Consider the following 24,889-nt stretch of genomic DNA (forward strand, 5'->3'; position numbering starts at 1 on the left):
TCACCTGAGTCCTTCTTAAGGCATTCTCCCCAGCAATGCAGAGCAGGTGATAGCTTCCTGTTTCCTGGTTTGCAATTTCCTGGTTTGGATTGTCTTGTCCTGCTGCAGTATGGGTCCAGTCATCCCGTGCCTTATGCAGGATTCGGTACTTGTTTCCTATCTGGGCGCCCGCTAAGTTAATTGCGCACCATGCTATTCTCCGTAGAAAAATCGGATCGCATCGCATCGTACACATACACGATATTGAACGATGCGATGCGATGCGATCCGATTCGATTTCCCATAGGAAACAATGTTAAATGGATCAATTTACCCAAATCAGCATAGGGAAGAATGGTAAATGGGCCAGAAACCCCAAAAAAACCCACAGAGCAGTGGAATGTCCCCCCAAAAGTAGTTGACGCCACCCCGCCATCAACGTGAACCCGAAGCGTGGCGAGCGCAGCGAGCCCGCGAGGGGCGGCGGTACGCGTCCTCCGACCTTTTCATGCCCTACTATCCACTAGGGCGTGGAGTGAGAATAGAATAGTGTGGCGAGCGCAGCGAGCCACCGAGCCCGAAGCGTGGCGAGCGCAGCGAGCCCCGTAAGAGGGGACGCGGATACCTTCACAGGTAAACGCGTCCCTTTGCGGGCTTCCCAGGTGTCCGCGTCGCCATGGACACCTGGGAAGCCTGCGAGGGGACGCGTATAACTGTGAAGGTATCCGCGTCCCCTCGCGGGGCGCGCTGCGCTCGCCACGCTTCGGGCTCGGTGGCTCGCTGCGCTCGCCACACTATTCTATTCTCACTCCACGCCCTAGTGGATAGTAGGGCATGAAAAGGTCGGAGGACGCGTACCGCCGCCCCTCGCGGGCTCGCTGCGCTCGCCACGCTTCGGGTTCACGTTGATGGCGGGGTGGCGTCAACTACTTTTGGGGGGACATTTCAATGTTCAGGGGTGTTTTTGGCCCATTTACTATTGTTCCTATGATAATTTGGCTGAATTGAGCCATTTCACATTGTTTCCTATGGGAAATCGAATCGGATCGCATCGCATCGTATACCATCGTACATCATCGAATACCGAATCCGATGCGATGCGATCCGATTTCATTACGGTGCCGTACGTAGAAAACCTGGGCGCCCAGATAGGAAACAAGTACCCAGGATTCTTCCTGGGACGGGCTGCTGCTACCTTTCCTGCGTGAGCCTGCTGACTCTGAAGCATCTGGGAACCACTACCTTCCATCTTATGCCCGGTGTCGTGAGTAGTCTTAGGCTACGGTTAGGTTGCACTGTGGTGCATGTCAGTTGCCCAAGAGGAGGTTGGGCATTATTCCTCCAGTTTGTTTATGTGGGGTTGTTCCCCTTTAAGTTGTGCTAGGACCAACGTGTCTGTGTGCGACGAGGTCACCTGGTGTTTGGTTGCGACAGGGTCGCTTGACTGTTGTTTTGGTTGCAACGGAGTCGCAGTATTTTCATTATTATTTTCCATACTTGTGTCACTTCAGGGACTTGTACTTCTGCATTATCCTCGTTTGTCTGGGTTATTAGTTTAGTCAGATTGTCCTCTTGGACCTATCCTTGGCGGTCGTCGTGGGCTTGTCACCACCTAACACCTGGCTGCACCAAAACTCGCCTTTTCAGCCGTGGCAGCTACAGGTGAAGCCTAGCATCCCACAGTCCATGACCACCTGTCAAGGAGGGCCAATAGAGTGAGGTTAGAGGCAGCACCACCATACAGTCTGGGAGACATTCAGTTACCAGAGTTACTCCCTGGATCATAACACTTGTGTGTAAGATACAGTTCTGTGATTTTTAATCCCTTTTTATTTTGTTTGAGTTGTATTCTTCTGTGTGTACTTTAAAATCTTTTGTAATCATGTTTGTAACCATTTTTATAACTAAGCTCTGAAGTATTTCTTGGAATAAATAATTCATAATTCCAGTTCTGAATTTTGTGTACTTAGGATTTATGCAAAAAGGGCAGTTTACACTACAACCTTGTTAGGTATTGTATTGTGTATACAGTCATATGCAAGCATTCTTCAACTTGCATTGGTGACAGTGACCTTATAAAGGCGATTTGTGTGTCCAAAGTGAACCACAGTCGCAGCCGGAGCTGCTCAGGTTGATGTATCTGGAGGAGGGACGAGTGGGTCCGTGACATATGCATTGGAAAGCAGTGGCAGCAATTGTGCAGAGTTCATTCCAAAATGTAGTGGATATAACTAGGGCCAGGAGAAAAGATCAGCTCATTATTATAACACAAGTAGAATAGGGACACCTTTATTATGCAGAATGGTGTTGATTTTAGTTGCAAGCTTCAACTGAGTAACATAATACTGTACATATCAAATCATTGCAGTACATTTCTCTGACCTCAAATAACCAACAAATACAGGGACAAAACCACAAATACTTATTTGTCACTCCTGTAAACCAGAGCCAGATTAGGGGGGGGGGGGGCAGTAAGCATCCTGACTGCCTTCAGAAGACCGGAGCCAGGACTATGAAAGGATCAGGATGCCAATGCCAGAATACTGACAGCTGGCATCCCAAGTGGTTAGTCGGTTAGTATGCAGGGCTGGTTAGATTCAGCCTGGGGAAGGTGGAGTTAGGTTTAGGCTGCAGGAGAGGAAGGTTACAGTTAGTCTGCCGGGAGGGGGTTATGAGTAGGCACTTACTGGGGGGGGGGGGTTAGGCTGCAGGGTGGGGTGTTAGATATAAGTAGAGGGGTGAGGGGTTAGGGTTAGGCATTAGCAGGGAGGGTTTGGGTCAGGCTGTGGGGAAGAGTAAGGCTGCTGCAAGGTAGGGTAATGATGAGGGGGGTAGGGGAGAGGGTTAGGTTCCTTGCTGAGCCCTGTTAGGATTATTCATATCATGATGCAAGGTTCAGTCTTTTGACTGCAGGGATATTGTATCTATCCTGGAAATACAACTGACACCATAGTCTGCAATATTATCAGTCTAAACTAGGTTGACCAATTGATGATCTGCCTCTGGAACGGATGTAGCTAGTGTCCATAAGGGTAAAACTGCCTGATGTGAAAAGGAGGGGGGGGGGGACGGGCGGACAGCAAAACAAACAAAAAAAACTGAGAAAATCAGTTATCACTGGGGCAGAAAAATAGTGATTTACAGTAAGTAGTTCAGCAGATGGGCAAGTTGCTGTACTTAAACATACAATGTGGAGCATGACTAATAATGAGGTGCTGAGAGGGGGGGGCAGGTCTGAAGAAGGGGCCCAGTGGGGCACCCATTCCCTGGCAGTAGCCGCTCTTGTTCCCCAGCACATGCTGCAGACCAGCACGGTCTGCAGTGTTACTAGGGAGGTGCTCAAAGTACAAATTTATTCCTGTATTTTATTCTAATGGTGCATGGCCACGCCTCCCACAATTAGGTTATGCCCCTGGAAACATACCAGGCTCTCTACTGCCGTGATTAGAATCCTCAGCGTAAATATGCATGTCTTGTAGGCACACAGCACAACCCTGTATTCAGCATTTTAGGGTCATGCCCAGCACTCCTCAAGCAGTTGGGCCACCCCAGGCTCACCTGCCAGCACTGAATAGGTACCATGTGTATGGCATCTATAATTTTAAACATAATTTTAAAGAAAAATAAATAAAGTAGTGTCAGGGCCCAAAAGTCTGCTAGGTTTCCCAGAGTGATTTTCGAATATACCAAAACAGTGATAAAGTAATTAAGACTGGGGTCTGTCTAGAAGTTTGTTAGTAAAGGTGTATACCATATTTGCCTAATAATCTTCCTGATTTCACCCATCCCATATACACATATATCAGGGTTGCCTACCCTCCAGGAATGGGCTGGAGGCACCCAAAAATCGTGACCCCCTTCCGTACCGCCGGAAAGGTGGGTAACCCTCCTGGATACCGCCACATCCCCCGCAGCAGCGCTAAATTACCGCAATTCGTGACTTTTTGGGGAGGGGCAGGGCTAAATATGCAATTGTGTCCTTTTGTGCCGTCTACATCAAGCCCCATCCCTAAAAGTGCTGCTGACAGTCTACTCTCCGGGGTAGGCAAGTATGACATATTTATAGAGTCCTAAACCAGAGCATACCTCCAGATAGAGACAATTGCCTCCTGATTTATTCCTGACTCAGTAGTGAATATATCAATTTATATTCCAATTAAGACAGAGAAAGTAACTGGAAATATTTCCTTGGTTCTTAGAAGAACCACACATCAGGTCTGCAGAGACCAAATGAAGCTACCAATGTTACTCTAATACAAGGGATATGGCCAGTTATGAGAAGTAATGGGCCCAATTTATTGACTCATCATCCGAATGAGAAATTTAAAGTGATAGAGCACTTCAATTTTGTAAAAGGCCCTCTTACTTATTGTGAATATACCCCTCCTGTGAAAGTTGTCCGAAATAATTCCCATTCTGTTGCAAAACCCTTGATGAAGTCCCACGAGGGGACGAAACGCGTTGGTTGTTCACATTTGCTATTTTAAAGTACCTGAAATCATCAAAGCACATATTGTAACATTCTGGAATAACTGCTACCACTGTGTGGAACAAGAGACTTTTTAATAAATATTTGAAAATGTATGGACTTTTTTTTTATATGCTTTAGGAAATTATCATAAGGCTATGTTGGTCTAATAAACAAAAATCAACACAAGGGGCACCATCTTACCACTGTACTCCACACTTCCCCCATCCCCCATCCAACAGGGGATCTTGTAAGTTAGGCAGCCTCCATATAGTAACTACAAATTCTGTGGTGCGAAACAAGAGTCTGTTCTCGATTTATACATATATACATTCAAATGGAATCATCAGTGCCATTTTCCTGAATTGATTATAAGTAGGGAGGCAACTCCCAGGATCGGGATTGGTGGGATCCCATGATTGGAGGCCAAAGTCATCAGTATTTGAATTTCAGGAATGAACGATTGAATCATGCTGGGCAGCGCTGAGCATTCGCTGAGCCTCAGATGCTGCTTGGCTGTTCACATCATTGCATGACATCAGCGGTCACACTATGCAGCGCAGCCTTCAGCTGAGCCCAGTGGCGTAACTATCGCCCCGCAGCCCCCGCGGTGGCGGGGAGGCGCTTGGAAGGTGAGGGCGCCGGGGGCTGCGGGGCTATTGTTACCGTTCCGCTGCGTCTGCCACGGGATCTTTTGCCGGCTCTCCGTCTCCCTGCTCCGTCTGCAATAAAAAAGGTGAAACACAGAAAATGGCTGCCCCCTTAATGCAGACCGTTTTTGAGGATGCTAGAGGAGGCGGAGGCCTCCTCTAGCGTCCTTAAAAACGATCTGCTGTACGGCGGCAGCCATTTTCTGAGTGACATGTTTTTTATCACAGCAGGAGCCGGGAAAGCAGGGAGACGGAGAGCCGCAGTGCAGACTGATTCGCCGGCTGAAGGTCCCTGGGCAGACGCAGCGGCACTACGTGCAGGGGGTAAGGGGGTTGGGGGGGTCGACCTGGCGGGGGGTCGACCTGGCGGGGGGCGCGCAAAAGGGTTGTTGCGGGGGGGAGATTTTTCCATAGTTACGCCACTGGCTGAGCCTGCCCCTTCAGCTGCACCCACAAACCAGCCATCTTTAGCAGAGGAGGGACTGCTCACTAAAGGCCCATACACACTAGAAGATTATCTTTCCAATCTGGCTGGTTAGAATGAAATCTGGAAATTTCTGGGAACAAATTACAATCGGCCATTTGCTCTCAAATGCTGGAAAGTGAACAAAAGCAGTCATCTGCATAAAGGCCCATACACACTAGAAGATATTTCTATTAATCTCGTTCAGAAAGGGGCTTCTGAACGATATTGATGGCAATATCTTCTGTGTATGCCTTATATCTTTAACAATTGCATTTTAAATAAGGTTTCTAGTGGCCACTTTTTATTGAACCACTTGTAAAATACAATACAAGAACAAGCCCTGACACATTTCAGTGTCTTTTCTTCAACAAGTACAGTATAATAGATCTTGCTAACTGCTTTAGGATCCATCTACATTCGCATGCAAGTCATTTTATGACGCCCTTCTCAGATGTAGCAGTAAACATCCGCACTTCTAGGTGCCACCTTCACAATCTCCCTGAAATGCTTTTTCAAAAGTAGGCACACTTACTGTATATACATATGACTATTTTGCAATGAAAGATATCACTGAGAAGGGCCAAACTGAGTGATATTGTTCAATATATCGCCCAGTATGTACGCACCTTAAAAGTTACTCCACTGTTTAAAACTGCAGTAACAAATTAAAATAACTATTATCTCTTTTTTTTATGTAACAATGTACAATCTAGTCATTTTGTTTGCAGCATAGAACAACATATTTAACTGAATTGCTTAATATTGCTTTTTTTTTTATAAAAATGAATAGAAAAAGTACTGAACAAGCACTTTAGGTAATTGCTTAAGAAAAAACTACTGTTCAGCCGGTGTATGATTCTGTGAATGTGTAATCAGCTAAAACAGGATACAATTTTAAAATAACAAACAGAAAGCAGATTTGCAAGTTAATCTTCTACTTTTTAGATGTGATGAATAGAAAATCAAACATTTCAACCAAAGTAGGAAAATGTGGAAATGTTCAGAACAGGTTGTTGTTATTTTGTTCAGACAACTCTAAATAAATTTTTATAACAATGATATTGTAACCTGCATCTACAGAATGCAGATAAAAAAAAAATCCTCAATGGGCAATCCAGTAAAAAAATAAAAATAATGCAATAATATGGGGGTTTATTCTAGTTCATTCTTTCTGACAAAATCCTTCTTAGATGGACAACACCATGGCCCTCATTCTGATCTAAGCGGTAACGGCCGCATGCGGCCGTTCCGCCGATGTTTTTTCGCTCTGCGCATGTGCAGAGGGCACTCTGCGCATGTGCAGGCGAAATCGCCGCACATTTTTTTTTAACGCCGCAAAGGGGGTGGAGGGGCTACTTAGCCTCATTTCCTATGCATACGCCCCGCGTTTCATGGGCGTTCCCATGCAAACGCGGGGCGTACGCATGGTAATGAGGCTGTGACGCATGTGTTGGGGGCGGGCATCTGATATCGCCGGATGTCAGCTGCCCGCCCCCATACAAGATTTCACACGGACAAGTGTCCGTGTGGTCTTGTGTTGCGGGACCTGGTGGAGCGTGCGGCCCTGCATTCGATGTTCGGCGACCATCGAATGCAGGGGCTGCTCCCACCATGGAGGAGGCGTATCCCCGTCCAATTTCATGCGGATCGCCACATATCCGCGTACGGACGGCAGGTGGCGATCCGTATGGAAGGCGGGGATTCGCCTGCACGGTCGTGGCCGCATATTCTGATCGGGCCGCACCGATCAGAATAAGGGCCAAGGGCCCTTATTCTGGTTGGTGCGGCCGGAGCCGCATATGCGGCTCCAACGCACCAGGCGAATCCCCGCCTTCCATACGGATCGCCACGGCCGTCCGTACGCGGATATGTGGCGATCCGCATGAAATTGGACGGGGATACGCCTCCTCCATGGTGGGAGCAGCCCCTGCATTCGATGGTCGCCGAACATCGAATGCAGGGCCGCACGCTCCACCAGGTCCCGCAACACAAGACCACACGGACACTTGTCCGTGTGAAATCTTGTATGGGGGCGGGCAGCTGACATCCGGCGATGTCAGATGCCCGCCCCGTACCCACGCGTCACGGCCTCATTACCATGCATACGCCCCGCGTTTGCATGGGAACGCCCATGAAACGCTGGGCGTATGCATAGGGTAATGAGGATAAGTAGACCCTCACGCCCCTCTACGCCCCCTGTGCGGCGTATAGAGAATCCTTGCGGCGAAATCGCCTGCACATGCGCAGAGTGACCTCTGCACATGCGCAGAAGATAAACATCGGCGGCCCGTACGCAAGCGGGAATTTCCGCACCAACCAGAATAAGGGCCCATGTGCACTGCAGGGGGGGGGGGGCAGATGTAACATGTGCAGATAGAATTAGATTTGGGTGAGTTGTTTTGTTTCTGTGCAGGGAAAATACTGACTGCTTTATTTTACACTGCAATATAGATCTCACTTTGAAGAAAAACCCCAACCAAATCTAATTCTCTCTGCACAAGTTACATCTGCCCCACCCGCAGTGCACATGGTTTTGTCCATCTAAGAAGGATTTTGTCAGAAAGAATGAACTAGAATAACCCCCATGGTGACAGTTGGAACAGCTTGGGGGAGGTGGGGCAAACCCTTTTTCACTAGCGCATGTACCCAGTAGACTCTTAACCCAATCTAAGACAACATTTCAGATTATACTGTTAGTCAGCGTAGTGAGGCAAGTGACAAATAAACTAGGAGGAGCTTACGCACCAAGCGACATTTCAAAGGATATCACTCAAAATGAGCGTTATCGTGTAAAATATCACTTAATGTGTATGTGGCTATAAAAACCAGTTGTCCACTGTAGTGACCTCTATGCATGAAAGGGTTAAGGGCCTAATTCAGCATGGATCTCTACTCATAAAATTTGCAAATCGAGCAATTATCGAACAATTGTGCATACATACGGTATCCACTGTACATGCACAAGGGGAGTTAGCTACTGAAAATGCAAAGGGGTTGTAAATTCAATGTGGCCGGAGCTTGACTGACAGGAAGCTGGCATTTGGGAAAGGAAACTTGTCATTTTTCCTGGTGTGTCTGTAGGCATGCCCTGTCTCAGTTGCAGATTAATAAAAGCCTCAGAGTTACTCACAGACGGCATAACCTTCTCAATGGTTGGAGAATTGCTTATGGATTTGCGAATCGATTGCAATTACCATATATACTCGAGTATAAGCCTACTTTTTCAGAACATTTTTTATGCTGAAAAATCCCCCCTCGGCTTATACTCAAGTGAGGGTCCCACTTGAGTCAATAAGTTTTCCCAGTTTTTTGTTGTAAAATGAGGTGCCTCGGCTTACGTATATACTCGAGTATATACGGTAGTAATCTATTTGCAATTCTCTCTCGATTTAGCAAGGGCAGTTTTCTCTTTCTGTTTGGGCGGAGGCTTTCTCCTCACAGTCCAGTGCAATTCTCACATTAACGATCCATGCTGAATTACCCCTAAGTCCCATGGAGGATTAGTAGGAATTTACAGAGGCTGAATGCGAAGTACACCTTGAAAGAAGGTCTGTACATCCAGAATAATGGCCAATCATCTATTAAAATAAAATAACAACAGGGATAACACCTGATCTTTTAGAGATGAAAGGTAAATGCCTTGATTCAGCTCATCCTGCCAGAAATACAGAATACACAATAGCCGAAAGATGAGGGATCCCATCTTTCACACCATAAAATGTAAAGACAGCCATGATGGGACATCTATTTTTATTATATGTTGTATCACACATTTGTGAAAAATGATTATTGTTTTTGGATCGCTTATACAGATGCAGCCAATCTCATCAGCGCGGCTCCGGGCGCACCTACCGCCATCCACCGAATGGGGGTGTATGCATGCCAAGACGCTCACGCACACCCCATTCTCAGCAATGAATGGGTGAGCATGTTAGACGTTCACGTGTTCATGTCCGCCAGATGGAAATCCATAAGATGGCGCGCTGGTGGCCATGCAGAGAATGGCCTCATCTGTATGTATAGGTTATATACATACAGAAAAGCTCTCTAGAAAAGCTGTGAACGCCCAAGATATGTAACTCATGCAAGCAGTCATGGGTAGACAACACAAATCTGTGTGTAGGAGCAGAAGTTCCCGCTGAAGAGGAAGGCCACAGGGAACCTTGGCCAGCATTCCCTGAAGTAAAGCATACCATGGCTGATGAGGCCAGTCTGGAGCTATGACTGGCAGACCGTCCTGATAAATACCTTCAACTACCTTAGACAGACTAACAGAAAATAAAAAAAAATGGTATGGGATCCCCCCGTCTCCCCCTGAGCATAACCAGCTGGGCTCATTGAGTTGGTCCTGGTTCCCCAAATATGGGGGGGATCTTAGGGATCCCCTGTATTTAAGAAAACAGCTCCGGGCTCTCGGACCAGTGCTGGTTCCAAAAATACTGTGTTGTGATATAGGGAGTTATTTTGGTTCATTCTTTCTGGCAAATTGCTTCTTAGATGGACAAAACCATGTGCATTGCATGTGGGGTAGATGTTACTTATGCAGAGAGAGTTAGATTTGGGTGGAGTTTATCTTCAAAGTGAGATCTATATTGCAGGGTAAAAATAAAGCAGTCAGTATTTTCCCTGCACAGAAACAAAATAACTCACCCAAATCTAATTCTCTCTGCACATTTTACATCTGCCCCCCCCCCCCCCCCCCAGTGCACATGGTTTTGTCCATCTAAGAACGAATTTGCCAGAAGGAGTGAACTAAAGTAACCCCCATAATCTTGGAAAATTCTGGACTAAAGAGGAATTCTCCTACAAAGGGATCAGCCTCCAAAGAATGCTTTGTCTCTGGGTCAGTCTTCCAAAATATGAGCCAACGAGAACTTCTGAATAAAACTGCTAAGGTGGAGATATTTGACTGTAGGAAATACGCATCAAGCAAAATATCTCCTTCTGTCTTTAAACTGGACACCAGTTTTTAAGTCTATCGATGGAATGTAATTCAGTCCAGGTTCGGTGGAGGTGCGGGATGCAGGCCAAATTCAGACTATCTTTTAAAAGCAACAATTATTTACACGGCTAAACCATGACTTTTAAATGATTGCTGCTTTAAAAAAAGTTCAGGGAAATGTTGTACCTCCGGTGTGCTTGGACTGTATATTACATCCCACCGCAAGACTCTATGGGCTTGTTGACCCTAAAAATAGCTAAAAGAAGCAACAGAAAAGGATAAGATAGATAGATTTAAGCAAGACCTCACTTTTTCTATCCATCTGATCAGTCGTGAAAGGTTGATATCCATTTCTTTTTTACAATTGTATAAGGAATTAAACAGTACTAGCCTCCAAAACTTCTGCTTCCAAAACGTCTGCTTCCTGGATATTAGGGGTACACAAATTAAATCCTGCAAACCATACTTGCCTACTTTTGAAAACTAGTTTCAGGGAGATTATAGTTGGTAGTAGAATTTTGCACAGTGCCCCATTGAGGGGGTGTGTCATGCTCCACCCAAAGGGCGTGTTTAGTTCCATATATGGAGAGTTTGTAAAAAGAGATTGTGAACGTGGCACCTAGAAGCATGGGTGTGTACTGTTACATCTGAGAGGAATCTTGTAAAATGACTTATATCCAAATGTAGATGAGCCCCAAAGCAGTTAGTAAGAGATACTATACTTGGTATAGTGCGGGAAAATGTAAATGTATCTGTCCCTCATTCCTTTTTCCCCAAAAAATGTAACAGTGTAATGTGGGCTAGGTGACATGAGGGAGATTGCTAGACTAATGAGGGAGAGAGGGAGATTGCTGCTATTTCAGGGAGTCTCCTGCATCATGCAGGAGGGTAGGCAACTATGGTAACAATGAAACACAAAAGTTATACACATAGGTAATGCACTGAATAATATTTACAGCCAGTAGCGAAACAATATAATAAGGAGAATAAACCATTGTCTTTTGTCATCATATCCTAAACAATACTGTAAGGTGCAGCCAAAGGCAGCTGACAGCCACAGGTATTTGTTCTCCTGGCAATGGAGATAAGAGAGTTTAAAAATTACTGGCACCTGGCAGGTCCTACCTAGAGACGTGAGGCAGCTGACGTCCATAGCTGCTTGTAGTGGGCAAATGATGGATGTAGCAGTGAATGAATAAATCACAGCTCCATAACAATGGGACATTCACAGGTGAATGTGCGGGTGACAGGGGTCGAATTCTTGCCTCTGACACATTTTGTGAGAGCTTTAGCAAAGACTCTTTAATATGTAATGGACATTATGATGTGTGGCATCATTTGTAATAAGCATTATGGTAAGTGGCATAATGTTTAATGGGCATTACAGTACGTGACATAATATGTAATGGGCATTACGGTGTGTGGCATAATTTGTAATGGGAATTTCAATGCATAATATGACCCATACACATTTTCCTGTTGCTATTCACACTCAAACATGCACAATGCGTAAGGTACGCATCCGCAGTCATTCGATAATCACTCAAACTATGAATTTTTTGATCAGCGATCAACCCTAAATAAGACTCTAAGATCGGTTAGTATTATGAAGGTATAGGACTAAACAAAGGTTATAGCAAACAATATTTTATTGCATCACAGCACTTGACCATACCTCCCAACTGTCACGATTACAGCGGGACAGTCCCGATTTTCGGGTCCTGTCCCGCTGTCCCACCCGCGGCAGGCATTGTCCCGCTGCGGGGGGTGGCAGTTGGGAGACCCCCCAATCTAATAGAATAGACGCTGTGCGCATGCGCACAGTGTCTATTCTCGCATGAAAATGAGGTTGCGGCTAATTAGCATAAGCCGTACCCTCATTTGCATACACCCCGCCCCCTTTTCGGGTGCTCGCGCGGTGTCCCTATTTCCCCAACACAGAAGTTGGGAGGTATGCTTGACAGTATATGCAAAACATATAAAGATGTACAAAGGTACCCGCCCTTAGGTGTAGCTTACCCGCAAACTCATTATAGATGACTGCCCACGTCAAAGGAATAATAAAAGGTTTTGCAGATATAAAAAAAACTTGATTGCACTGACACAATAATAAGTCTGGCTGTCAACAGCAGCCAAATAATGTGGTGTCGTAGGCCTACGTCCCCTCCTCCCATGGTGCACCTTTTAATCTGGTACAAAGTATAGGTTCAGAGGGCACACTCCTCTCTTCTGTTGGACCGATAATATGCATACCTCCCAATTTCCCCTATTACAGTGGGACAGTCCTGCTATTGAGATACTGCCCCACTGTCCCTCTGACGGGCTGCAGGGAAGGTTAAGTGAGCTTTTGATCCACACAGCAAAGCAGCAGGTGATCCCTGAAGAGATAACAGTGCAGAGAAATAAGCCAGAGGGCTACCGTGCTGTGGAGGCCCCCAAAATAAGGAAAACTGGGGGACTTGCTGTGTGCCATGCTCTCCCACCTGAGATAATGCCACCATTAGGCAAGGCTCCAGCCCCCATTTTAGTAGAAGCCTCTATGTTGATTAATGGACAGTTGGGATGTATGATCCAATGTCTAAATGGCAAAAATATTCTAATTATAACAGAGTAACAAATGGGGTATATCATTCATAAACATTTTGGTATAATGCTTTCATGCCTTTCATACTGTATCTTACTATGTTCATCTGTCATTTATAGAGCTCAATGATACAAAGTAAATGAAAATGGAAGGCGTAACTGAAGAGAACCCATCATGTGGCCAAATACACCTACAAAGAAAATCAAACAACAATGTGAATCTCTCAACGTGCTTGAAAGAAAAGTTAAAAAAGCAATGTACCTGCTCCAGCAAGAGGGCCAAGAAAGCATTCACAGGCTTTTTTCCTGTCATTCGATGGCTTCCAAAATACGACTTCAAAGAAAATACATGGGGAGATGTCATGTCAGGTCTTATTATTGGTATTATACTAGTGCCCCAAGCCATAGCGTATTCCCTCCTAGCGGGTCTGAAACCCATTTACAGCTTGTATACATCCTTTTTTGCCAACATCATATATTTTATAATGGGGACCTCTCGCCATGTGTCCGTGGGCATTTTCAGCTTGCTAAGTCTTATGGTTGGGCAAGTTGTGGATCGAGAAGTTCTGCTGGCAGGTTTTGACCTGGATGACGATGTTTTTAAAACTGCAAACGCCAGTGATATGATAAATGTAACAACAACAGTCAACATTAGTTTGGGCCTGATGGATATTGAATGTGGAAAAGAATGCTACGCAATCAGTATTGCAGCTGCATTGACATTTACTGCCGGCATATATCAGGTAAGGTTCACAATTAAAATAATGCTGCCTTCAGAAAAATAATGTATGGGCTGTAAAATCTACTTCCAGAACTATAATATTACGGTTATTAGGCAGAGCTTTTCATTATCGTTGCCATGTGATACAACACAGTTAATGCAGTTGTCTCCAGACAGCAGCTTTGTGTCATTATATATATATATATATATATATATATATATATATATATATATATATCTTAAAAGAACACATTTAAAACAACAAGCATGCCTAACGATGAAGGTACCAATGTGAGTGATACCTGGTATGGCCAAGAGATCACCTGGGCACAGCTAAGGTGCACAAGGCCAAAAAGAGGGTGTGGTTTTATAAGAGCTCCATTGACATCACTAAAGGGGACATGGCTTCATGGGTGAAGCCCCCGATTACCTCTATCTGGGGGTGTGCAGGTTGACCCTGGAGACTCTTCCAGAACTGACTGATCCCTCTCAGTGACGGGAGATGAGTGCTGCATGTTACAATACAGAACTCGGCTTCTGTAACTGGGGAGGAGTCAACATTTTGTTTTCACCTCTTGGAAAGGTGATACCCGAGAGCTGCCCCTTTGTGATGCCACTGATGCCTAACAATATTGGAATTGCTGAAAATCAGAAAAGCAAACAAACTAGTCAATAAGGCAAACTATATAGTCAAATTTGCAGGCAGCATATAAAGCATTACAGTACAGGCATCCTAAGATGATAAAGAATTACGGGTTTGTTTACATAAATGAAGGCATATAAATATAATAAAAAACTGCTTCATTATTAAGTACAGCATTTCCAAAAGTAAAGCGGATACAAGCTCCATTGTTCATACAGTTAACATTTTAGTAAATATTTAGTAAATATTAATACAAAGCATTCCGTATGTGAATGAATTTGGTTGTGGATCAAAGGGTCGTCAGTGTCTATATCTACAGTCAATAAATCAACACTAAAAGGTCAACCAGAACATGTCGATATTGACAGAAGATCAACATGAATAAAAGGTCGACACATGAAGAGGTCAGCATGAATTTTTTTGGTACTTGTTTAGTTTCACAGCGGCAGCATCTCAGTCGCAGCAGCGTCTGTGTCCCCTTGCGGGGCTCGCTTCGCTCGCCCACGCTACGGGCTCAGTGGCTCGCTACGCTCGCCACGCTATCTAAAATCAACTCCATGCCGACGTGGATGGTGGGGGTATGAACCAATTCCCGCTGGCATGGACTTTATTTTAGATAGTTTTCCGAGCGCCGAACCCGGAAGTAGCGGGCGGCCATGCTGCCGCCGTGAAACTAAACAAGAACCTTTTTTTTTGTGTGTCAATGTGGACCGCTGTCCGCGTGGGCCTCCAATTAGTGTAGTGCTTTGCTCACTATGCTTCAGGCATGGTGCCTCACCTCAATCATGGTGCCTCACTTGGTACTACTTATGCGCTTAGCACTATGCGCTTAGGCACTGTCAGCCTATTATTCAGATACCGAAAGAAAGAAATGCAATGTACTGTATATTAAATACAGCTTTAGAGAAAGAAACCTTTCAATCCCATTCAGTTTTACTTATAGAGACATTATTTGAGAGACTCCTTTTGCCAATATAAATCCTAAAAGATAATTACTGTATTTTCTCATATCTTATAATGACCATACTTGCCTACTTTTGAAAACTAGTTTCAGGGAGATTGTGTTTGGTAGTAGAATTTTGCACAGCGCTCCAATGAGGGGGCGTGTCATGCTCCACCCAAAGGGCGTGTCTAGTTCCATATATGGGGAGATTGTGAACGTGGCAAGTAGAAGCATGGGTGTGGTCTACTACATCTGAGAGGAATCTTTTGAAATATCCAAATGTAGATGAGCCCCAAAGCAGTAAGTAAGAGCTACTATACTTGCTAAAGAAAAGTCACTGATACGTGTCAGGTATTGTTCATCTATTGTGATTTACACCTGGTTCCATATAAATGGCCACAAGACATGCTAGGAAATGGTGCTGGTAATTCAATGTAAAAGCATCTATCTCTCATTCCTTTTTTTTCCCCAAAAATGTAACAGCTACATATTGTGGGCTAGGTGAAATGAGGGAGATTGTTAGACTAATCAGGGAGAAAGGGAGATTGCTGCTATTTCAGGGAGTCTCCTGCAGAATGCATGAGGGTAGGCAACTATGACAATGACATCAAAAACACTCAGTTCCAGAGTTACCATCTATTATATATATGTCTAGTGTCCATGAGTCTCCGAAACAGTGTGAGTGAAACTACATCTCTTTCTCACACATGCACAAACACAGAAGGTAGCAGACTAGCTTTCAAAGCTTTTGCTTACTAGTAAAAGTATAAAACATTAGCCAAAAGAAAAAAACATACTATCTGAAAATAGGTCAAAGGCTCTAGAAAGCAACAGCTCAAGCAAACATTAACTTCAACACAGCCATTTGCCATAGAGCATGGATATAATAACACATACTGTACTTATCCATCTAGCTATTGTTTTATTTCCTATCTAATGTGATCTGCGGGCAGTGACCCAAGCAATACATCAGAAGACATTTTATGTTTTTATTTTTATTGCCACATTTTACAGAAGAAGAAATAGGTTGGGCAGAAAATAACAGCAGATGGTCGGAAGATTACACTACTCTGACAACTAGGGAAAGGTTAAAGAACATGCACCATAGTGAAACTCTTTGCAAACACTTTTGGGCTACTCTTAGGGGGCTATTCTGGTCCATTCGCAAGGACCCTAGCATGGGGACTGATATTTGGGGACTGATATTTTGCGTATGCGCAGCCGCATTTCTGCACATGTGCATAAGCCAGCTGCAAGTGGCCACGGCAAACAGACTGTTCGCTTGGCGCACGCACCCAAGGCTGCGGCCGGGTGCGTGGGGCGGCAGCAGATAGTCACGCCCATGGAAAATTGGCCAGGTGCAGGCAGCTGACATCACCGGATGTCAGCTGCCCACACACTTTTGTTATGGATTTGGGTGTTACCCACCGTTGGAGTCCGGAGACAGGGACGTAAGGATGTTGGTGTGGTGCTGCAGGAGGCAGGGAGCTGGAGATCAGTCGTGAGCCCGTAGCTGGGACCACCGGTTAGGACGGCCACAGCGAAACCTACACTGACTCTGTTGAGTCCCCCGGGCAGATGGAATACCCCTGCAGAGTGCTAGGCTTCGCCTGTAGCCGCCGCGTTCGAAAGAGCCAGTTAAGCCGGCTCTAACCCCGATGCAGCCAGGTGTTATGAGGTGACAAGGGGTAAGCGATCGCCAGGGAGTATCTCAAAAGGACCGTCTAACTACCGGGCCTAACTGGGGGAGAACCCCTGACTGCCGGCACCTGGCCAAGAGCGGGGAGAAGCGACCCAGTCGCAGACACAATAAGGGAAATAGGGAATCTGGGAATGGAGACACTGAGAGACTATGATTCCCCAAAACCAGGTGCAGTGGGAAAAGGGAACAACCCCTGCCTGACAGAAGCTAGGGCGACAGACAAAAATAAAGCAGAGGAAAAGACAGGTACTTATGTAATAACCAGATAATGGACCCACGGAGGGGCGCAGCCACGGCGGGCCTGAGGTGTGACAGCAAATAATAATAACCAGGCTCCAAAGGAGCACTTACGTGACCCACAGGCAAGGAGGGTAATGGGAACAGGCACAGGGACAGCCTGGGACAAGATGAGAATCCAGCAGACAGAACGGCTAGGGAGCTTAGACAAATAGAGAGAACTCCAGGGACAGGAACAGAAGAGATCCTGGGACCGGGTATGGGCGCTGAATGCTTGGGAAGCAAGAAGCTGAGCTGCAGAGGATATATCCTGGGATCCAAACAGGAGACCGGAACAAGGGACCAGGAAGCGTGGCTGGGAGCAAACAGAAGTTCCCTGCACAGGCAGCAGGAACTTAAACAGAAAGCTATCACTGGCACAGATCCCCAGGAGAGCATGGCTTATAAAGGCCTCAGGTGATTGAAACACCTGGTGGATCTCCAAGCTGCTCCTGATTAACGAGCTAATACCTCACAGCCTGTGAATAGCAGCTCAAAGAACACAGGGCTGTAATGGCAACAGACCTACCACTGGAGGCCACCAGTGAGTCAAAATGCCAAACAGAAACAAAACAGACTGAACCATAAAACCTGGCTCCTGACACACTTCCTTCTGAATGCCCACGCACATCTAAGGTTACCGTAAAGTAACCTTAGATGTGCATGTGCCTTCCACATCATTCGATGGTAGGGGGGGGGGGTAGGGGCATGAGTATCCGCATTAGCGAATTCACAGCCTTGCGAATCAACCAGAATAAGGTCCTTAGTCTGTGGTTCAGGACTGTTCCTGAAAACTTGGAAAAGTTAGGGAGACACATGTAAATCACTGTGGCAATAGGCCATAGATTGAAGTGGGTTAAACAAATCATTAATGGCTGAAGGACTCTTGCTTTTTGTTATATATCAAAACACACACTCTTTGGGTTGGTGCTAATAAAATTAGTAACCAAAAAACACAGTTAATAAATATCTACTACATTACAGTTAATGAGAGCTTCCACACCTACTGAGCATGTCAGTCTCAGGACATGACTTGTATAATTATTCTATAGATTGCTTTATTGTAAATCCCTGGCACAATAAACCCATGGAACCTTATCACTACAGCACCTAGGGCCATCACCTGGCATGCCACGCACCCCAGCCTATGCTACAGGCTGCATAATTCATCAGGCCTTTATAAAAGCCTTATAACTTGGCCACAAGTCACTGGCTGTGCTAATGGTGCTCAAATTCCTTTTCAAATCAAAGCTAAGCATAACAAAAAGAATTTACTCAGCAGGTTCAGGCTGATACAAATTGTAAAGCTACACTATCTGAGCTAGATCCTTAGGAAAGGGATTATGATTACAACCATACTCATTTGTCTATGTGACAAAAATATTTTACAAATATGTTCAACAATGAGTTCAAGAAAATGAAATAACTATATCAAACTTTACAATCCTTAATTAAATAAATAAAAGGCTAACTCTGCTACTCACCTCTGAGGGGAATACAAGTGTTGGCGCTGATGTTATTGTTATGTTGTTACATAGAGGGGCATACCTCCCAACTTCTGTGCTTAACAAATAGGGACACTCGCGCCCGAAAAGGGGGCGGGGACGTATGCAAATGAGGGTGTGGCTTATGCTAATTAGCTGGAACCTCATTTTCATACGAGAATAGACGCTGTGCGCATGCGCACAGCGTCTATTCTATTAGATTGGGGGGTCTCCCAACTGCCACCCCCCACAGCGGGACAATGCCTGCCGCGGGTGGGACAGCGGGACAGAAAATCGGGACTGTCCCGCTGTAATCGTGACAGTTGGGAGGTATGGAGGGGTAGTCAATGTCCCTGATGGCGAGCAGCACCATCAACTCGCCGTCAGAGTATTCTACTCCCTCCCCTCCACTCGCCATTTCCACCTCGCTGGTTTCATTCGGTGAGGTGGAAACAGCAAGTGTGGCCATTAAAACGGCGGGGCTGGCCACAAAATGCAGTGGACTTGCTGAATATGCGGCAAACCTCACTGTTTAAGGGGATACTCACCGTGATCATGGGAGTTTGATGGCGAGGATGGCTTTTCCTCGACGGAATTAAGCCATCCTCACCGTAGTAAACCCCCTCGCCGTGGCATTGAATACCACCCATTATGTTGATGGGCTGGCAAGTAGTATAGAATAATCAAGTGTTCATTACTGAATTATCTTGAAATGCTAAAAAAACAATCATTACAAAACTAAAACAGTCCCTTACAATGTTATGCGCATAAGCCACGCCAAAAGGAGAATAGGCTTCTGGGTAAAACTTTTTTTTTTTTTTTTTCAAACCTTTCAATTCATGCCTATCCAGCTTGGTTTTCAAAGTTCTTTATTTTTGCTAGTGCTGATCTAGAACAGCCACCAACTGTGCACAAAGCTTGCTTCAGTCTACACAGTTAGTTGTTCTAGTCAGTATTTGAATTGCTACAGACATACTAACTAAAACAAGTATATATCAGAACTACATCTTTAGGAAGGCTATAATAATAAGCAATTCCAAAATTTACACTATAGACTGGGATAAAATATAAAATAACAGGAACAAATGAATTTGGTCTATTTGGGCCTAATTGCTGTTTAACTTTTTGCAGGTTCTCATGGCCGTATTTCGTCTGGGGTTTCTATCTATATATTTGTCCGAGCCGATGTTGGATGGATTTGCTACTGGCGCATCATTGACAATTTTAACAGCCCAAGTGAAATATCTGCTTGGAGTAAAAATCCCCCGGTCTCCAGGCACAGGAATGCTGGTTATAACCTGGATTAACATATTTAAAAATATTCATAATACCAATGTTTGTGACGTGATAACAAGTGTCATATGTATAGCAGTGTTAGTTGCAGCAAAGGAGCTCGGAGATCGCTACAAAGACAAAATTAAGATCCCTCTTCCAACAGAACTAGTTGTCATTGTGGTGGCAACACTCGTATCACACTACTGTAACCTAAATGAAGTATATGGTTCAAGTGTCTCAGGAGTCATCCCAACAGGATTTATACCACCTAAAGTGCCTGATTTCGGGCTTATCGGTAAAATTGCGGTGGATGCAATTCCTCTTGCAGTCGTGAGTTTTGCATTCACTATTTCTTTGTCAGAAATGTTTGCCAAAAAATATGCCTATAATGTGAAAGCCAACCAAGAGATGTTTGCCATTGGATTCTGCAACATAATTCCATCCTTTTTTCACTGTTTTGTTACCAGTGCTGCTCTCGCTAAGAGTCTTGTGAAAACATCGACGGGGTGTAAAACACAGGTTTCCAGTGTCATTAGCGCTGTTGTGGTTCTGCTGGTTTTGCTTTTCTTTGCGCCATTATTTTACTCACTGCAAAAATGTGTTTTGGCCTGTATAATTATCGTCAGTTTGCGAGGGGCCCTGCGAAAATTTAAGGATTTACCAGCCCAATGGCGCTTGAACAAAATAGATGCAATTGTGTGGAGTGTGACTGTGGGCGCCTCGGCACTGATCAGTACAGAATTGGGTCTTGTAGTAGGAGTGGTCATTTCCATTATATGTATTATTGTACGCACTCAAATACCCCACACAACCATGCTTAACCAGATACAAAACTCAGTCTTTTATGAGGATGGAGACAAGTATGACAATCTTTTACCAGTTCCCAAAATCAAGATATTCCGCTTTGAATCACCTCTTTACTATGCAAACAAAGGCTACTTTCTACAGTCCCTATACAAAAAGGTTGGAATGGATCCGGGCCGGGAAATAATACAGCGGAAAAAAATGGAAAAGAAAAGAAAGAAGCAGGCAAAGAGAAAGCAAGCAGATGAGATAAAAGACGCTGACAACAACGATCTGCATATACAGCTTGTGAATAACATAAGTGACTTGCAAACAATTATTCTCGATTGCTCCTCAATAGCCTTTCTAGATACAACCGGCATTAATACACTAAATGCAGTATTAAAAGATTACAAGGAAGTACAAATTAGCATTCTCTTGGCTTGTTGTAATACTGCTGTCATTGATGCCCTCGGTAGAGGGGGCTACTTTGGAAAACAAAACAAAGATATTTATAAGATGCTTTTTTATAATGTACATGATGCTGTCCAGTTTGCAAGAGAGAAAGAGCTATCCATAACAGACTCAACTGTTTAGTTGCTTCTACACTATAAAGCACTGGATACGCAGAGAAAGCGGGCACTAATTACCCGGGCCAGACTTGGTGGAGGTGCCTGGTGGAGGTCAGGCCTGCTGTTGGTCCCCTCCTTTTTCATACCTGTCAGCAACAGCACTCCCCAGCCTAGTACACACTGCAGTGTTCTCCTCTACTTGCAGGAGAGCATGGGGTGATTGTTTAGTGATCGTACTAATCAAGTCCCCGTCCTGGCTCTGCCCCTGGCTAAGGATGTCACCCTGTGCAGTTCACAGGTAGATAAGGCCACACCCCCAACATTGCCCCGGCATTGTAATGTTGGGGTTGTGTAAAGGTGCCCACACACTAGAAAGATTTGTGATCTTAAGATGTGCACATAATTCTGGCCCTTATTCTGGTTGGTGCGGCCGGAGCAGCATATGCAGGCGAATCCCCGCCTTCCATACGGATCGCCACGGCCGTCCGTACGCGGATATGTTGCGATCCGCATGAAATTGGACGGGGATACGCCTCCTCCATGGTGGGAGCAGCCCCTGCATTCGATGGTCGCCGAACATCGAATGCAGGGCCGCACGCTCCACCAGGTCCCGCAACACAAGACCACACGGACACTTGTCCGTGTGAAATCTTGTATGGGGGCGGGCAGCTGACATCCGGCGATGTCAGATGCCCGCCCCGTACCCACGCGTCACGGCCTCATTACCATGCATACGCCCCGCGTTTGCATGGGAACGCCCATGAAACGCGGGGCGTATGCATAGGGTAATGAGGATAAGTAGCCCCTCACGCCCCTCTACGCCCCCTGTGCGGCGTATAGAGAATCCTTGCGGCGAAATCGCCTGCACATGCGCAGAGTGACCTCTGCACATGCGCAGAAGATAAACATCGGCGGCCCGTACGCAAGCGGGAATATCCGCATCGATCAGAATAAGGGCCTTAGTCTTGAAATCTTTTGTCCTTCCAGGACAAAAGATTTCAGGCAAGCGCACATCTTTACCAAAGATTTATCTTAAGATCCCGTGTGCGTTCCTATGGATCTTTTGTTAAATCTTCTGATCTTTCATGCATGTAAGATCGGAAGATTTAGCAAAAGATCCGCTGGAGAGCGCATCCGATCAAAATCGTCCGATTTGCGTACGATTTTGCGGTGAAAATCAGCCGATCAGCAAAAAAATCGTTCTAGTGTATGGGCACCTTAAAACAGCCCTGTGAATTTAGGAGATGGCCACAAACAAATTCATCATGAATGTAGTGAACATTCAACATTCAATTGTTATAAACTCTGAACATGTTACATTTATACTGTATATGTAGAATATTTAGTAGTAATTAAAATACAAAACAGTTCTTTACTATTGAGTTGTAATTTCACATTCTTTGTAAAGCTATTAAAAAATAATAAAAAGCTAAAGTTACAACTTTGTAAAAAGCATTGTTGGACATATCTGAAGTAGTAAGTAAAGTTAAAGCCCATACACTCTAGGCAATTTCCAGCTGAAAATCGCAGCCGGGCTGAAAGATTAGCCACTTTCAGCCTGGCGGACTGCCCCAATTACTTCCACGCCCGCTCCCCCACCCTGCTGGTCAGCACTGCCGCGCTTATCTGCTCAGTCCATCCAGCTAGCTCCACATGATGTCAGAGCCCTGCTCCACACGGGAGCACTGGCCACCAATGTTTTATTTTTAAGCCAGTAATATATACATTGCTGGCACTACTGGACACCAATGCAGAGTTATAAGCCAGTAATCTATACATTGCTGGCACATGAATCAGCTCCTAAATTGGGCTGATTAAAGTGCATGGAGCATTGAAGCATACAATTACTTTAGCATACAGTATATTCATGTTCATAATATCCAAACCACAGTTTCCAATGCTTCATACACAAAAAATAAAAAAAATATTACTGGCATCAGCATGCATGCGTTGCGAGTCAACCAAGGCGCGTTCCTTCACACAGCATGTGAATAGATGTTTCACATAAACATCCATTCTCATGCCGACCATCGAAAGACGTGGAAGGTGTACGCCATGGCTGCATTAGCATGAGAATGCCCATGAATCATTGGGAGCCAATAAACCTACCAGTATATTTTTGGATTGTGGGAGGAAACAAGAGTACCCGGAATACACCCATGCAAGCAGGGGGAGAATATACAAACTCCACACAGGACATGGTGGGGATTGAACCCATGACCTCAGCGCTGTGAGGCAGTAATGCTAACCATTACACCATCCATGCTGGCCAGGGCAGGTGCAAGGCACCAGAGCGCCCCAGGCAAGTCGGGGTGGGGGCACCCCGGTGTCTGCCGCCCGGGTACCTGTCCTGCGGCGCTGTGAAGCTGGCGGCGGCGGCAGCGGGGGGTCCCTGCAGTCAATAAGAAATAACGAGCGCTATCCGCCGGGCTATGCGGAAGCGCTTCTGTTTTGGACACTGGCCGCACGGTGCACGCTGATTGGCTGAATCTCAGCCAATCAGCGTGCGACCAGTGTTTCCAAAACAGAAGCGCTTCCGCATAGCCCGGCGGATAGCGCTCGTTATTTCTTATTGACTGCAGGGACCCCCCCGCTGCCGCCGCCAGCTTTTACGCACATATACGCCACAGGACAGGTACCCGGGCGCCAAGGGGGGGTGAAATACCGCCCTCCAGTGGCCGTCACCCTAGGCAAATGCCTAGATTTGCCTAGTGGTGGCGCCGGCCCTGATGCTAGACCCATTTGTAAGCTAAAGTCGCATAAGGCATTTTAAGTAAAAAGATGCCCACTTTTGGCACTGGTCCACTGCTAGAGCCAAAATACAACTGACATAAAAACATTTCTATGCTGCTCCCATGTAACATTGTCCTAGCCATGCACACAGTCGGCCTACGGCATGGGTCCTCAAACTGCGACCCATCCCAGCATGCCTTGCCACAGTTTTGCTATAAGGGAGTGTTAAAACTGTGACAAGGCATGCTGGGATTTGTAGTTTCACAACATCTGGAGGGCCGCAGTTTGAGCACCCATGGCCTACGGTATATGGTGAATACTGTCATTGACAGAAGGATATCTTGTGTTTTACAGTACATGGCAATCTCTGTATCCATTAATAAATTCACCTTTTAATAAAAAAGTGGAGGTGTTTTATGGCTCTGACAACAGCAAAAACAAAACAACACATACATTAATGACTGGACTTACGAAACTTTAATAAGGTCCATTAACCAGTGAATTCTGACTTGCAAGATGCCACCAAGTGGGACAGAAGAAATGTATGCCAGGTTTAATCTTTGGTCTTTCCCCAGAAAATAGGTTTCTGACATGTTATGTGGTAAGGGTGGACTGAAATAAAAAGAAAAAGACATACAAACTTAAACACATTTGAAACAAATCAATCCT

General features: G+C 45.3%; 2 protein-coding genes across 2 annotated transcripts in view; one reads left to right on the forward strand and one right to left on the reverse strand.

The window, feature by feature from the left end:
* Positions 1-21,852, forward strand: part of SLC26A1 (solute carrier family 26 member 1) — a 35,131-nt gene extending 13,279 nt beyond the window's left edge. Inside the window, exons 2-3 of the mRNA XM_083177234.1 lie at positions 13,209-13,831; positions 19,989-21,852. Coding sequence (XP_083033360.1) covers positions 13,229-13,831; positions 19,989-21,512 — 2,127 coding nt within the window. The 5' untranslated portion in view covers positions 13,209-13,228 and the 3' untranslated portion in view covers positions 21,513-21,852. The remainder of the gene's footprint in view (positions 1-13,208; positions 13,832-19,988) is intronic.
* The window catches only part of IDUA (alpha-L-iduronidase), a 154,785-nt gene that overhangs the window by 106,247 nt on the left and 23,649 nt on the right, over positions 1-24,889 (reverse strand). Inside the window, exon 2 of the mRNA XM_083177247.1 lies at positions 24,692-24,832. Coding sequence (XP_083033373.1) covers positions 24,692-24,832 — 141 coding nt within the window. The remainder of the gene's footprint in view (positions 1-24,691; positions 24,833-24,889) is intronic.

This window comes from Crinia signifera, chromosome 1 (assembly GCF_055691185.1).
Source record: "Crinia signifera chromosome 1, ASM5569118v1, whole genome shotgun sequence".
Classification (NCBI taxonomy): domain Eukaryota; kingdom Metazoa; phylum Chordata; class Amphibia; order Anura; family Myobatrachidae; genus Crinia; species Crinia signifera.